Source organism: Mustela nivalis (assembly GCF_964662115.1).
Source record: "Mustela nivalis genome assembly, chromosome: 13".
Taxonomy (NCBI): domain Eukaryota; kingdom Metazoa; phylum Chordata; class Mammalia; order Carnivora; family Mustelidae; genus Mustela; species Mustela nivalis.
In genome coordinates, this window is record NC_139032.1 from 45,034,354 (window position 1) to 45,050,919 (window position 16,566).

The 16,566-nt window shown below is 42.7% G+C and overlaps 1 protein-coding gene and 1 long non-coding RNA gene across 4 annotated transcripts in view; both read right to left on the bottom strand.

Annotated features, from left to right (window-relative positions):
• LOC309846456 overlaps window positions 1-16,566 on the bottom strand; it is a 644,888-nt gene that overhangs the window by 304,043 nt on the left and 324,279 nt on the right. The gene's annotated exons all lie outside the window — the stretch shown is intronic.
• Window positions 7,273-16,566, bottom strand: part of SLC24A2 (solute carrier family 24 member 2) — a 248,050-nt gene continuing 238,756 nt past the window's right edge. For both annotated transcript variants that reach the window (XM_082695359.1, XM_082695358.1), the window contains one exon: window positions 7,273-16,494. In XM_082695359.1, the coding sequence (XP_082551485.1) occupies window positions 16,245-16,494 (250 nt within the window). In that variant the 3' untranslated portion in view covers window positions 7,273-16,244. The remainder of the gene's footprint in view (window positions 16,495-16,566) is intronic.

A 16,566-nucleotide genomic window follows, 5' to 3' on the forward strand; every position in this document is an offset into this window, starting at 1 on the left:
CCTTGGTATGAGCTCCTCATTAGACTTATGGCCCTCGCCACCCCAATCCCACCCCCTTCACCCCAGCTTCTGGGCCATCTTCTCTCTGTAGCTTTCCCAGAATTCTGAGATGGAGTTGATCAGGCCCCCCTCTGGCCTCCAGTACTCAGACCCCCATTTATAGCATTATTTATCAGACAGAGACATTGCTTACTCTAATGTAGGCACTGTTCTCGGGGTATTCCCAATCATTATGCACTGATTTAACCCATATAAAACAACTCTCATGAGGTTACAGATGGGAAAAGGGAGACACAGTGAGGTTGAGGTCACCCAACTAGTAAGTGGGCAGAACTGGGGTTTCAAACCCAGGCTATCTAGTTTCTTAATCTCCCTCTAAGCTTGCTTCTTCTAGTACAAGTCCTGTATTTGTGACATACTGGTCGCCCTCTACAAGCCTTGCAGTCTTTGAGAACAGGGGCTGGGGCTCACTCTCCTTGTGCCCCCAGTGCTAATACCTGTCCCTAGCCACCCACGGGCTGGTTTTATGTGCAGAATTTGAAGAAGCCTGCAGGTGTGTCAGACACGTTCTTCGGGCCCAGCCTGTTGGTTGAGAAGCACTGAGCTGGAGAGAGAAGGCACCAAGACAAAATTCTAGGCAACAGTCCAGAATGGAGGGGGTACTTGAGGATCTGGGGACAGGGTCTTTCTCCCAGTTCTCCAGGCTCTTCTAAAGGCCATTCCTGACCTAGGAATGGTTGACCTAGGCTATAGGGAGTGACAAGCATTACTTTTCTTGTGGAAAACATTTTTTTCTTTTCCTTTCCCCCTTAAGTCTAGTGGAACTCTTACAGGGATTGATTGCACATTTGAGCAAATTCCTGCTAGGAGACAGGAAAGCGTGAATGTTTACAACCCTCTCTGACCTGATTCTATTTCAAGGACATGGGTCATTAGCTGCTGGCAGCAGACAGAGCCGTATGCATTCCTTCCAATTGTTTTGTAACCAAATGGGGACATCACTTTTTTTTTTTTTTTTGTCCCTGAGGTGTTTTTATTATTTACTGGAAATTCTATTATCAAATCCCAGCAGCAAAACCTTTCTTTTCTTTCTACACAGTTCTCACTAATTAAAAGCTGTCATCATTCACTGTCTGGCTATAACCTAACTAATGACCTGACTTAAGCCTTTTAAATGAGAAGACTTCTTATCACGGTTCCCTAGCAAAGACTGTAGACAAAATAAAAACCAGACCTTAATATCCAGTTGGACGGCTTACTAGTGTGACCTCAGGAAGGTAGCCCTGCCTATTTAGCTCTCATTTCCCTCATTTATTGGTTGGGCTGGAATGTGACAATTAGCTTTTGTCTTGCAGCCAGGAGCACTGATGGTTACTGGCTGCCTGGAATGCTCGGCTGGAAAGTGTAGTGGAAAATGGTGCTGTGATTGATTGTTGATGTCTGCTGAGGGCCAGGGAGTGTGAGTGGTGAGATTTACCAAGTGTTTGCCAACTCTGGGTTTACAAGGTCCCAGGGCTGTCCCTGTAGAGATATACAGAATGTGCTTAATGTGTGAGCTGGCCCTAGAGGCAAGATCGACCAACCAGAAGATTTATGTTTTCTGTGTGTTATTTGCAGGTATAGGCTCCCAGGGTCTCCAAAAGATGTGGAAATCCTGAGGGCTTTGGTGCACCCCAGAATTTTTTTTTAAGATTTTATTTATTTATTTGACAGAGAGAGATCACAAGTAGGCAGAGAGGCATGCAGGAGGGGCAGGGGAAGCAGGCTCCCTGCTGAGCAGAGAGCCTAATGTGGGGCTCAATCCCAGGACCCTGGCTGGGATCATGACGTGAACTGAAGGCAAAGGCTTAACCCACTGAGCCACCCAGGTGCTCCAGCCCCAGAAAAAGATTTCGTCCCGCTTTGTTGTTAGTAACAGAGCTAGGCTTTTAGAGTCCCCAGGTCCTGGGCACATTGCTGAGTGAGGGTAGGTGGGGGAACTGAGCTCAGTGGCATCCTAGGAAGAGACGGGCTTTCTGATGAGTGTAGTGTTAGAGTACTGAGACAAACAATTAGGATTCCTGTAATCTGTAAGATTAGGAAGTGTCCAGATATCCCTATAAAGGATCTACTTAAAACATCTTTTCAGTCTTTGAGAGGTTCTAGAACTTGCTCAACATCACATGGGATGGGGAGGAGAGAGCTGACATATACTAAAAGGCTTCTATGACCCAGCACCTCATGGAGTGGTAACTCATTCTTTCCAACAAGCTCTGGTGGGGTCAGGGAGTAGAAATATGGTAGTATTATTTCATAGACAAGGCACTGGTGATGCAGAGTCATTGAGTAACTTGCAGGTAAGAAGAGGTGGATCAAAGTCAGTCTTTCTGACAGTTCTGGACTCTGATCACTGCACACTTTATATCAAGACTTCTTTATGTTTGGTCATTGTCAATGCATTTGGACCCCAGTACCTTGGTTTTGGTGACTAGGGGGTGTTTTTTGTTTAAAAACCAAACATTAATTATATGGGTGCTTGTAGGCCAATTGCTAACATAAATAGTTGCAAAGGCAACTTTTCCCGTAACTTTTTATTTTTACAAATGCCATTTGATAAAGCTTAATAAAAATTTCTTGTGGGACATATTTTCCTTTAATACTTTATAAATTAATCAAATGCAGTCCGTAATAGATTTCGTTGGTGTTGTTTAAATAGTTCTCATGATTTTAGCATTACACTTTAAGCTGAGATTATTCAGAAACAAGTTTCAAAAATGGTATTACAAAAGCATGAGGTAGTAAAAAAAACAAACAGAAAAACAAGGAGGAAAAAAAAACCCAACCCAAAACAGCAACAATAAAAAAAACCCACACAAGGTTGCTGTGCTGTGGGAAATCGTGTTTTCACTGCCATAAATCTTTACTGAGTCCGAACCTAAAAAAAACTAGTCATAAAAGGTGAAGGTATTCTGGAAAAAATATAGCAATTCCAAGGTATACTATGGTTTTTTTCTTTAGCAACGTAACCTCCAAAGAGTATAATCTATTCTAGAATTCCAAATGAAAATGAAAAAACTACTGGAAAACTTAAATATTTTTGGTGAAATTTAGATATGTAAAATTGTACCAATAAAAACTAAGTTCAGTCCAAATCCTGGAGAAGATTCTGTTAAAAAACAACATTTAATTGAGTAAATTAATTAACTAATCAATTTTTAAAGATTTTATTTATTTATTTATTTGACACAGAGAGAGAGAGACAGCAAGAGAGGAACACAAGCAGGTTGAGTGGGAAGGGAGAGGCACGAGGGGCTTGATCGCAGGACCCAAGGCAGAAGTTTAATGACTGAGCCACCCAGGTGCTCCTAACCGACTAAATTTAAAGACCACATTGGCTTAATTAAACAATTCATAGATCTGGCAACATCACATATAGCAAGTAGAGGGGAACTCACCTGAGCTAAACAAGAGAAATGTTTTTAAAGGCAGAGAGAGGGCATTGAAAAAAAAAAACTTATTGGCAAGGAATGCATTGTGTAGACAACGTTGCCTCTTAAAGGTGGTGGAAGGGGTCTATCAGTAAATTTCCTAGTACTGGCCATCAAATTCCATATTGACTGTCTAAAGATTACATTCCTGAGGGGTTGAAACTGCATTTAGGTTAGGTATTAAGGTTTGGTTTAATGACTTAGGACCTAAACCTAAATGATGCTATTTTGGGCTAATGGTTTTCTTTTTAATAATTCCCAATAGCTATTCCCAATAATAACTCTGATATGGATACAAAACAAAACTTAGTTGATGAGTTCCTATTTTATTTTATTATATTTTTAAAGATTTCTGTATTTATTTTAGAAAGAGAAGGAGTGTGTGAGTGTCGGGGGTGTGAGGGGGGCAGAGGACATCCTGAAGCAGACTCCTCGCTGAGCAGGGAGCTGATGAGGGGCTCGGTTCCAGGACCCTAAGGTCATGGCCTGAGCCTAAATCAAGAGTCAGACGCTTAACTGACTAAGCCACTCAGGTGCCCCCTATTTTAAAATTTATACAGAAAGCAATGTCTCTATGAAAATTTCAATAAAGTAAAAGTGGTTAGAAATTGTTCCCTATAGACAACTGAGCAAAGATTTTAATCAAACTAATGAAAGTTGCCTGAAATCAGCACTGGTGAAATTAGCATTAATGTCATTGTGACGAAAATATTTACATTCTCAAACATAGATCAAAAATACCATTGGGGTTGTAAACATCACTGGGTTGAACTGATGCTAAAATCTCTGTGCCTTTTCCCTAAATATAAAGCAGCTCCTAAATAAACCCTTGTTGCTGAGGATTGGGATTCATTCTGGAAGGAAGATGAGGGCAAGCACGGATTTTAAGCTTTCTTTAATATTGACTGTTTGCCCTCAGTCTTTAAGTTATCCTGATAGAGAAAAAGACCTTTAAATCTTCCTCTGGGGAGAAACCCAGCTACAAGGACAATGCCTATGGATGTTCATGAAAGAGGCCCCCTTGGAGCATGATTTGGGGGATGTGCTATTCTATGGCTGTGGGTTGCAGAAAATCCTTCAAGAGAATGGTCAAGTTTTGCCCAGGGAGAGAGACCCAGAAACACAAGAGAAGCAGACACCTTAGAACCATTTTACCATGGTTGGTAAAATGCCCATCCGTGTGGAATGGGCTGAAGGAGGGGTCCCAAAGTGTAGCCTCAGCAGTTTCTGTTCACATGGAGACCATTTAAAAATTGAGGCCAAATGGACTTTCCCTGCTTGAATTGGTACCTTTGCACTGCTGTGGAGGGGGACCTGGATACGTGTGTGTGTGTGTGTGTGTGTGTGTGTGTGTGTGTGTTGGGGAGAGAGAGAGAGAGAGAGACTGCACATGAGTGAGCTGAAAAGGCAACATTGGCTGAAGTGCTTCAACCTTGATGTTGCAGACTGAATTCTACTTGACAGAACTGTAGTGGTTCTCGAGCACAGGCGATTTTACACCCCCCACCCCTGGGTACATTTGCCAACGTCTGGAAACATTTTTTTTGTTCATTGAAACTTGTACTTAATGGATAAAAGTCAGGGATATGCTAAACACCCTATAATGCATAGGACAGCACCCACAAACAGATAATCTTCCAGCCCCAGATGTCCACGGTGCCAAGGCTGAGAAATCCTGTGATGGAGACACCAAACTCACTCGTTCAGTTGCAGCTGGCTTTCATGTACTTTGTTATGGAGAAGTGTAAGTTTAGGAAACGCCGAAAGAGGCCCAACACTTGATTGACTTTGGTGTTTTCACCGTGCCTCGTGGCTTGTGCGGCCCATAACTCTAAGTCCTGGGACTTGGGGTGATTATGTAGCTCATGGAGAAGGTGACAAGTGATCTTTATAAGCTCGAAATTGGGTAATGGAAGGACTCAGATTTAGTTTAATATTCTGACACTGTGTGATCTTGGGCATGTTATTGAACCACTCTGGGCCTCCCATTTCTATTTGTAAAATGGGAATAAAATGACACCCAACTCAGTTATTATGAGGATTAAATGAAATGTATACAAAGTATTTAGCATTAGTGCACACACATCGTTGTTAATAAAATGTTTGGATTTGTGGTCAGGGCAGACAAGAAAGTTACGAACAGAATGAAGAATCCAGGGATGCCTGGGTGGCTCAGTTGGTTAAGCAGCTGCCTTCGGCTCAGGTCATGATCCCAGCGTCCTGGGATCGAGCCCCACATCCGGCTCCTTGCTCAGCAAGGAGCCTGCTTCTCCCTCTGCCTCTGCCTGTCATTCTGTTTGCCTGTGCTCGCTCTCTCTCCCCCCTCTCTCTGATAAATAAATAAAATCTTTAAAAAAAAAATAAAGAATCCAACCAAGAAATGAAGAGATTAGAAGACTCTAATCCAGAGGTACAGAAAAACTGGCTGAAACTAAAAAAAAAACCTGCAAAATTCACCTACTCAAATAAGGAGACAAAGCTTTGAAAGAAATTTCAAGTTAAAAAAAAGTAATGGGGGGGCGCCTGGGTGGCTCAGTGGGTTAAAGCCTCTGCCTTTGACTCGGGTGGTGATCCTGGGATCCTGGGATTGGGCCCCGAGTCGGGCTCTCTGCTCAGTGGGGAGCCTGCTTCCTCCTCTCTCTCTGCCTGCCTCTCTGTCAAATAAATAAATAAAATCTTAAAAAAATCTTAAAAAAAAAAGTAATGGTAATGATGCTCATTGGATTGCAACATTAAACTTGAGTGGAGAGGCTGGGGCTTGGTGAAGACGGGGCTGTCCATGAATATGAAACAGGATGTGACTCACAGTCTGAGTGCTCTGTGACTACTGTTGGCTCCTGCAGGGTCATCTTGTATGTAGGGATCATGGGTCATGTTCTGGGATCCACACAATCCATGATAAATAACAGTACTGTGATTCAGTCTCAGTCATCACATCCTCACAGAGATGGTAGATCTGCTCGTTTGTCAGTAAGGTGACACTGAAATATAGTGATAATAAAGTAAATCGTATTGATAACACTGACATTTTGGTGTGGTTTAGGAATAACTTTTATAATCATTGGGTTGTTTGGTGTGCATTTGTGTTTTAAGATATTCTACACAAATCTGGCATATCAGTAATCAGATTAAAGTTTGAAATGTGTAATTGATATTAGTCTCATGATATTCATTTTAAAGACATAGTAGATTTTTATTGTTGGTAAATAGTATTAGGTGAAAACCTGGTTTATGATATTTTGTTTGCTATATTAGATTAAGAAGAATTGCCGACGTGCCTAGGGAAGGTGTTGGTTTTCTTTTTTTTTAGGTTTGTCATGCTTTTGGAGTATTTCAGAAAATCGGGTATGTTAATTGTGTAACATTTAAAAAGTGCCTGAGGGAATTTAATTCACAAGTGAGGTTAACTATTTAGAGTTTAATCTTTTAAATTTATCAGTTACTTGAGTATAATCAAAGAAGTCAGTGACTGTGAAATTTTATTTTTATGTAAAATATCAGATTCATAACAAGACTTCTAAACTGAGTTTAAAGGCTTAGAGAACACTAGGCTTTTAAATTTACAATTTCAGTATATTTAATTAATAAAAATCTAATTGTTCGTATAGTCCTTTCTATGTATGAGGGTCTATCAGACATTTAAGAGCTCAAATGACATTAGTAAGCATTCAGTAGTTATAATGAATATAAGTACTGCTTGCGTTTTTGTTCCCTTGAATCCCTGCAATGAAATGTCTACGACTGTCTATTTCTTGAGACCTGAGGGTCCTGATTAGCTGATGTCAAGGATTATTCAAAAAACAACTTTTTTTAGAGTCAATAATTTTATTACTATTATTTTTCACACCGAGGAGATTTAGTTACATAAAGTGATATTCTATGAGTTGATTACCAGTAGTAGAAGCACAAAGGTGCGGAAAGTGTAACAGGAACACAGTGAAGAAACAAACGCCCTTTATCAAGTGAAGTTCATGGGACAGAAACATATTACTGCAAACAGCCTATGTACAAATAAATATAGCTTTCTATGTACAGACATATTCACAGAGAATAAACTGACGCAAAACCTCCATACAGCTGTCATCCAGTGAAAACTGTGCGTAATAAACAAAACACACAGAAAATGACAAAAATAATTCAAAAGTGCATCATTTGGATTCTTGTTGGGGGTAAAGATAGGGGTTAAAATGCTTCTTTAAAATGGAGGCAAAGAGAGGAAGCAGGGGATGACATTGATCCCTAAAAAGATCCTTTACAAAAATGGCATTCTGAGATTTTTAATGTAACCTGTCCAAAAAAAGGTTTAGGTGCTCTAGGGCAAATGGCTACATTCGGGTCGGTGTCGATCACATTCTGTCTGTTTTACCAATATGCGAAGAACAAAAGTATAATTTATCTTTCCTCTAGGGCTAGCAGCAACTGCATTAATCCAGGAAGGAGTTTTGCTGTTCCAATTTGCAATGGCTCTTTGAGACTCCAGATTGCTTGGAGATAGAAGCTCTTGCTTCTGGAGCTTCTTCACACTCGAGGAAGGAAATGCACCACAATACTGACAAATAGAGGTCCAGCCATTTCTCCTGGGCTAGACTGTAGGGCACAAATACGGACTTTACATGCAGTGCCCAACAGGGCTGTATGTTAACAGAGACTCCCTTTTCCGATGGAGAGTCTCTGTCCTTCGGAGAAAGTCTTCAGACCACAAAACAGTCCCCCACAAGAACATCACTGGCTCTTGGTCTAGACCCTCTATCTTAGGGCAAAGAAATATTTAAGCATCAAACTGATGGGGTCGTTCAATTTAATGTACATGTTTATAATAATTATTTAAGCACCCAGTTGTGGTGAATATTTCTAGGCTATTAAATGCTTTCTGGTCATTCTTTTAGCTTTCCCTCAAATTACACAGAAAGTTGTGATCAAGGGAAATATTAAAGTTTTTAGTTGTGGGGACCTTTGCGTATATAGCTAAGTAGCCTACCATACTGGTCAGAACTTGTGTATTTTAGCAGAAACGCAGTGCATTATGAAGTCTATTATTTTCTGTGTCCTCCCAAGGAAGGTTTATAATGTCGGCATAGGAAACTATCGACAAATTGAATATCTATATTTGCCATTTTTATAAGGGAACTTCTTAGGCCCATCCTACATTTACATAAAAACTCAAACAAACCTTAAATTTCCCAAGTATATATTTGCCTACTTATCCATTTCACTCTCTATATGGGTGAACCTTGCTTTACATAACAAATGGATTCCTGAAAAATAATAAATCTATAATTTAGAAAGAGAAATATTTTCAATATTGTACCAGAACTTGCTATTTAAAGAAACTATGTCACAAGCTACTTTGAAAATGAAGAATGCCTTTGTGAAATGAACAGTTTCTTTCATTTTCAGAGTTTTATTGAAGTACACATCCAAAATTTATCAGTAGGTTAGGATTGTCTAGAACAGTAATTGTATGCAATAAAAAATAGAACAGATAAACTCCAATTTACAACAAACAATACAAAACAGGAATGACTCATGACTGCTTATTGACTGACTATATTCAGAAGCCCTGAATATATGTATTATTGGTATTTTATGGCTTTAATTAAGACAATTGTCTCTTATGAAGTACTATAAAGTGCAATATTAAAAAATTAAAAACCCAAAAGGCATCCATCGTCCTTCAGTTTAATCCTGATGAGAAGAATTGGAAATTCATTTAATTAAATGGCAAGGAATTATCTATCCTTACTGCATGCAGGTAATTTGATCCTTAAAATTATTTAATTCAGGGATTCAAGACTTAACTCATTCCTGTGTGTGTGTGTGTGTGTGTGTGTGTGTGTGTGTGTGACATGATCACTGGTATTCTCTTTCGGTGAGCTGTTTTAAGAACTGTCAGTCCCAAGGCCTTTGCTACTTATGGACCCATCATAAAGGAATATGCAGCCCAGTATGTGAGAACACAGGAGCAAATTCTCATCCCTTTGGGGAACGGTAGCCCAGTTTCCTGGGCCAGGACCCAATCTATAACCAATTCCTACCCAACCTAGCACGAGGGGAAGGAAATGCACAGCAGTACTGGGAGATAAGGAGAGGTCCAATCATTTCTGCTATTTCCTACTGAAGTGAAATACGAATTTCTTTAGGTAAATCCAAGCAGGTAGGGCATCTGAATGATTTCCAGTGGTGTCTCCCCCATTCTGAATTCCTTGTGAGGTGGAATCATGCAAGTGTGGAATTATGACCTTAAAAGTGCAGCTCATGACCTTAACCTCTCTCCCCGGGCCTCATGATCATGCCACATCCCGTGTTCATATTTTTCTCCCCTGACTAAATGCCTGTTAGGGCTGTTGTATCAAAGCCTACAGGTGCTCGGAAGGTATTTCTGTGACTCTACTCTTTTATGGTCGTGAATTCTGTTCATATTGTAGTAGCAATCAGGAGGGATTTTTTTTCCCCCTAAGAAATCACCAGTGATGCAGAATTGCAGGAGCCCAACACTTTTGAATAGTCACATTAATGAGGAGGTGCAGAAAATGCTCACTGGTCTTGCCAAGTGCAAACAAACCCGGGACTGGTGCTGAGAACCTTGAAGGGGAGTGAACGCTGACTCCACTCTGGACTTGAAAACCGGAAGTGGCATTAGAAATAAGCAGACTGAGACTCAGAAAGGCCGAGAAGGGAGTGGCCCATAGGTGGAACAATGGCAAGCCAAATGCATCGGGGACGGGCTGAGAAATGCATCAGGACCAGCTGAGAAACGCACTGGCTTCAGCTCGGTGTTTTGGAGAGGAGGTACCGAAGTGATAGGGAACAGAAGATGAATGTGAATTAGCAATGAAGTGTGACTTCCTAAAAGTAAGAGCAACAGAGGGATGCAGAAAAAGGGAGCAAAGCATTGGATTTGCGGTGGTAAGTCATCCCCGTCCAGAACCGACCGTATCACGATTAGTCATAAGGCTCTAAGATTCAGGCAGACCCGACAGCACTTAAAATGGCTGAGTAGAGAAGAACGATCCAAATTAAGAGGATTAGGAAAAAAGGGCTCTGAAATAAAACTCTAAAGATACCTTTGATGAAAACAGATAGAGTCACAGAGCGGTGGCTCCCAGCTGTGTCAGGGCTACAAGGTAAAGGGGTATAGTTTTCTGCTCCCGAAAAAAGACATAGGTAGAGTCATCAACTTGTTGGGCTAGGGTTAACTTGCTGGCTGTTAATATTAATAGCTGAGGAAACCTGGTTCTGCCAGGAACACCTAAGCCAGGACCCCTCTCTGGTGAAAGAATCATCCTTCCACTGAGGGTGACAGGCTGGACGAACTGTCTTAACAGAATTAAACCTTTGGCAAACTCAGTGCAGATTCCATGGCACTCTTCCAAACGTAGGCTGTTCTCTCTCTATTTTTTTTTTTAAATTCTTTAAGGTTTTCCAGTCTGTCAGTCATTCATTTAGTGAAAGTGCTCGGGCTTAATTTGATGTTCTATGCAGTTTCCTTTGTATACTAATTGGAACAGAGGTGTCTCCCCAGCCATAATTATAGGGTCATTTTTGTCTCTATAAAAACTGGGTGACTTGTGGATTCACTTTATCATTTTTAGCGCTCTCTTGCTGTTTTTAAAGGACACTTTCACCAGGCAGATGAAAGACCACTGTAGAATTCAGGTGGTTCTGAGCAAGGCTGGTCTCCTGGGGGGTGGGGGCGTCTAGGTGGGAAGATGTGTTATTTCCATACCAAACATGAGGCCACCTCTGCTCTCTACAGATGCCTGAATTCTCCTGGCAATCACATGCCATAGCCCTTTCTTTCTTCCCAGAAAGAAAGCATACTGGGTGTTTCAAAGCTCCCAGTGAAGGGTGGCGGGAACCAAACAAAAACAAAAACAAAACCCCTAAAAGCAAAACATTGCAATGTTGTAATGATAAGTAATAGAGTGGTGAGAAGTGTCCTTTATTGCTTTTCTTGTTTGTTACATAGTTCAAAGAATGCAAAGCTGTGAAATCAACAAAGATACACAAAGAGAGGCAAGAAGCTAAGCGGAAATAGTGGGGTAGGGGCACATAACCTTTCCATCCCAAGGCCTTCTAGAGAAGGGAAGATATTTTCATCTGGGACTCTATGCAGGTTCATATAATTAGTTGAAAAAGCCTGAAATTTGTAATTATTTAAAACTATGCAGGGGATATATATCAGTGTGACACTTGTTTTCTTGGGAATTGTCGTAAAAGGAAATAATTTTTTCCTTTCTTTTCCTTATGCTTCATTCCCCTCCCTGCCCCGCCACTAATTCTCTTTTAATGGCAAAGTCCTTACTTACTAATTAAAGACAATATTGCTGAGGGACGTTAAGGAGTTGAGGATGTGTCTTTTTAAAAACATTAAGCCACATGCTTATGTGAGATCTGGCTTAGCCAGAATGAGCATTAGCTTCTACATCAAGCCTTCAGGAGATAGCTGATTTCCCCAGAAATCACCCTGAGGACAGTTTCCCTGTATGTCTTCTGGAATAGACCCGTCACTTCTAATATGGGCACTTAATTACTAGAGTAACAATCTGTCCCCGTGCAAGGAAGCGTGGCATCCTTGTAATTGTGTGTATGTGCATTGGCAAGTGCAGGGAAGAAAGCATACTGAAGTTTCTGGAAATGCTTGTATTCAGATAGGTCATCAGACTCCTATCACATATTCCAACCCAGCAATCTCAGCTGAGCAGGGAGCGGAAGTCCCCTTTTCTCCAGCTGTGTCTCTGGCTGGCAGCTCTAGCTGCTGTGGTTTGCTTGGTCAGCTTTCTGTTAAGGTGGACTGGGGGTGGGGGTGGGGCGCTTCCCTTTGTGGCTGATTGCCCATCTCCCTGTTTCAGGGTTTAAGAGCTGTGAGCGTTAGTGGGGAGTCTGCCAACTTTCTCCCTGCCCAGGAAGGGATGTACATTAATATTATCAAATGTCTCATCAGTGAGGCAGCTGTGTTTTGCTGAAAGGACTGCAAAGCACCTGATTCATGCCTTTCCTAGAAAATAAATTATAATGGCCCCTGCCAGGGGGCACCTGTTAGAAGCCTTACAAAGCATATTCCCTGACTATGAATCAGTGCCTGCCTCTTTATATAATCTTTTGGGCCCGCTTTAGGATACTCTGCCTCATCTGCCAAACTGACAAACAGCCCTATGCCTTGGTCTGTGCACGTGTTCTGTGGATTCCTGATATGGGCTCAGCCTAGGTCCTGGAAGACTGCACAGACGCCATCTCACCACCAGCTTCAGTGCTTCAGGAACTAGTCAGGTTCAGAAGGCAGAGGGACCCAGCACGCGCATTTCCAGATGCAATTTAGAATGTTCTACTTGGGCATTCCTGGCTTGAGCCAGCTTGCTCTCCTGTGCGGGGGCTGCCTATGGATGGCCACAGGGGAGGTGTCAGCAAGCAAGACCTGCTTGGTTTGCTGGGGTTGATTGGAACCCTCGGGGCAAGGCTTGCTTGTTTTAGGTTGAGAAGCAAGAAGGTGGTTCTAGAATTTTTGATATTTATACACCCTGCTACAAGAAAGAGAAGAATTTCTGCAGTCTAGGCTTTTCTGTTGTGTAGTAGTTGTGTAGTCTCTGCCTATAGGTCAGCACTGAGGCTACAGCTGGCCATTTCCATAACTCCACTCTTGGAGTGGGCAAGTATAAGGAGTGAGGCCATACTATGTGGCTTAGTGTGAACACACGCCCAGAACAAACCTTAAGAGATCAGAAAGAGATGTTCCCTTACATTGGTGGTGTGTGTGACTTTTCTCTTCCTTCATCACGACAAACTTGATGTGCCCTGCTTTTGAATCCTGAAGGTGACAGGTCAGAGGGTGATGATGTAGCGTGTGTACATACAGATCTGGTATAAGGATATATTTATACATGTATATATACAGGCATGCAGGGAAAGTGCTAGAGATGACCTGCTCAGGAAAGTTCTTTCTTAGAATTATGTTAGAGATTTGAAGGCTTTTCAAGATCTACTGTTGCATTCTACACACCGCTCTCTGGACTTAGTGGAGCCTAACACATGACCTTATAGACCCATCCTGAGGACAGCAGTGGCCAGGGAAGGGGACTGCCTACCAGGCAGGCAGGGGACACGGCTGTTGTACATCGTGCTCAGTGCTCCTCACAGGGGCCAGAATAGGCTCATAAATCCTGTCTCCTCAAGGGCGACTTTTAAAAGCCACAGCATTTCCTGGGACGTGGAGCTCCCGAGGCGAGTGAAATGTTCTGTGGCCGCTTGGGTGGGTCTTCACTGTGAGCTGGGAATGGCTGGGAAGGAGTGCGGGGGCGGGGAAGCGTCAGCAGGTGCTGGAACAAGACCTGGGCTACGGTGGGCCTCCCTCATCCTTTTGGGTTTCATGCAGTTGGTCTGCGGCTGAGATAACGTCAACTATCCAGACGTTCCCTCGGGTAACAGACCAGACAATAATACATACTCATGCAGTAACCCAGTTTGCTCCCCTTCAAGTAAAGCGTGGGGGAGGGGTGGGGGAACCACCGCAGGATCTAACAAAAAGTTCACTTATTCATTCTCTTTCCCTCTAAGGAAGCAGCACAAATTCTTGCCTCAATACAACACCCTGCCCTTGATGAAGATGCGGGCGGGCTTTTCTCCCTCAACTGACCACCGACTTTGCAAAGCGGGGGTGGGGCGGCTCGCCTCTCCTGTGGCGGCCATCTTGCTTCCCTATTTTCCCAGAGGTCCTCCGCGCCCGGAAGCGCCTTCTGCTGGTGGGGGAGGAGCGGACCCACGCTGCCTGTTACTGTCCTGCGCTTTGGAGGGAGCTGGGGTCTTGTGGAAGGAATACTGAGCTTCATCTGGGGCTGTTAGGTCTCCCTCCCTTGCTCTCTGTGAGTTGCGCCTCCTCTCTCCCCATGTGAGGAGGTCCGTGCCCACAACAGAATCACAGCGTCATCAGGGATGCAATAGACTGGAGACAAGAACACATGTCGTAGAGTTGCCAGTATGGGGCGTGGGCCGCCTAGGTTGGAAGGTGGGGGCCGAATAATGGGCCATCCTCTGTTTACTTTTTCAGCTGATTGAAAGGAAAGCATGACTTGGGGGAATGAGAAACACTAATTTTTCATCAATTGACTTCGCCTCCCCCTCCTCTCGTGATGTTTTTTATTTTCTATGGACACAGACCTGAGAAATCATACAAGATATTAAACAGAATGGGGGGGTATGAACGAAATGAAAATGTTACAGGAATGCTGAGCAAAATCAAGAGATCAAAACCCTGGAGTGACTGGGTTGAGGAAGAAGCATGAAGAAGTCTTCAGTGGACTCTACGCTTGTGGAAGGAGAGACACAGATTTTGCATGTGCCTTAACCAAATCCTGGTCCTGGCACCACTAGGTGGAGGACTCAGAAACCTTCCTGAGTGTGCTGAGTGTGCAAATGCCTTTCCAAACATCTCTAAGCTACCTTAATCCAAGCAATATTGATCAGAATCAGTTTAGTTCTATTGGTGGAATAATGATTTCTTTAGATACTAAAGCCCTTTATGAACCACATTGGAAGATGCTTTAAAGAACTGCGTATGCCCTTATATTCCCATTAGGTGGCAAGTTTCACTGAGCCCCTCTACTCGATGGTATTTCTTATTACATATGGCAGGCTCTCTTGGCAGGCATTTGGATTATATGTGAGCCCTTAGCATCAAAATACGCCTAAATGACAATCAGAGCTAGACTTGCCCCCCACCCCCCTTTTTGGATGATAATGAGACATGCATTAGAACAATATAGGTTCAGTTTATATAGTCTCATTGTCCTAGAAGAACACTAATTTGGTTTGCAGTTATATTTTCTACTTGCATGCTAGGGCAATATATTAAAAAATTTTCAAAAACTCCTAACCCTGGTCACCTCTCCCCTGCCTCTCCCCACCCCAAAGCAATATCCACTCAGTCTGGGTTTTATGTCTGTCTGTCCCAAGTAACCCCACGGGTTTTGATCAGTGTACCCCAGCAGGGGTGGGCAGATAGTCTTCACTGGCTGGTGGGAATATTTTCAAGGTCTCATCTCAGGGTCCCTACAGACCCTCTCCACCAAGCCCTCCCTCCTGCAACATATTTCTCTAAAATATCCGCCTTATCAGGCAGGATCCCAATAAGTCCAAGGTAGGCTGAAGGTCACAGCAATGATTCTGTTAGTTTACCTCTTGCACTTAAGAGGTAAAGCTCAGACTGAAGGTTGATGCCCCTCTTCAAATAGGTGCTATAAATATACTAGAGCTATCCCTGAAAAGATGCATTTGTATTTATATATATATATATGTGATGATTTTATATATATATATATAAAATTTTTCTTTTTCTTTGTATACAGGTACGTATTACTCTATAGGTATGAAAGGAGAGGTATAATACAGGAACAGGCAGGGGTATGTTCATGTGCATCTATTTATAATTTGTATATTTTGTACGTATATAGAGAGAGAACCTCTGTCATTGTTTGCATCATTACAACAAATGTACCTCCGACCAGCGAGGAGTACCTGTCAGTGGTGAAATGGAGAGAAGCCCCAAATGGACGGTTCTTGCATGGTCTCTTGTGTGGAGCTGTTTCAGTAGGCAAAGTTGGCAGCAGCTTGTGAAATGAGTGGGCCCAGTGTGAATCCATCCATCCTCAAATCCACCAAGGAGGGATGTTCTGAAATGCCCATGGCTGTGTGTGCCAGCTGCCTCCTCTGGAGAGGTCAAGGAGCCTAGAACCCAGGGCGGGGAGGGACCATCCATGCTGTTAGTTCAAGATATGGCTTTTCATACTAAATGGAGACAGGGCACACAAGAATTCTGTCTTCTAGGAGGACGCTGATCACCAGGAACACAAAATAGAGGCCAAACATGATGAAGCCCAGCACTTTGTTCATCCGCCATTTGCAGAGAGCAATGGAGAGGATGACGAAGAGCAGCATGATGAAGAGGAGGACGATGGCACAGAAGAGGCCATTGCTGCTGACAGCCACTGGTTGGAACCTGTGAATGATGGTGTACAGGAGCCAGGGCAGCGGGAGCCTGTGAGGGATAGACGGGGGAGCAGTCAGACATGTTGAAAAAGCCATACGGCATAGTATCAGCTTCTTGGAA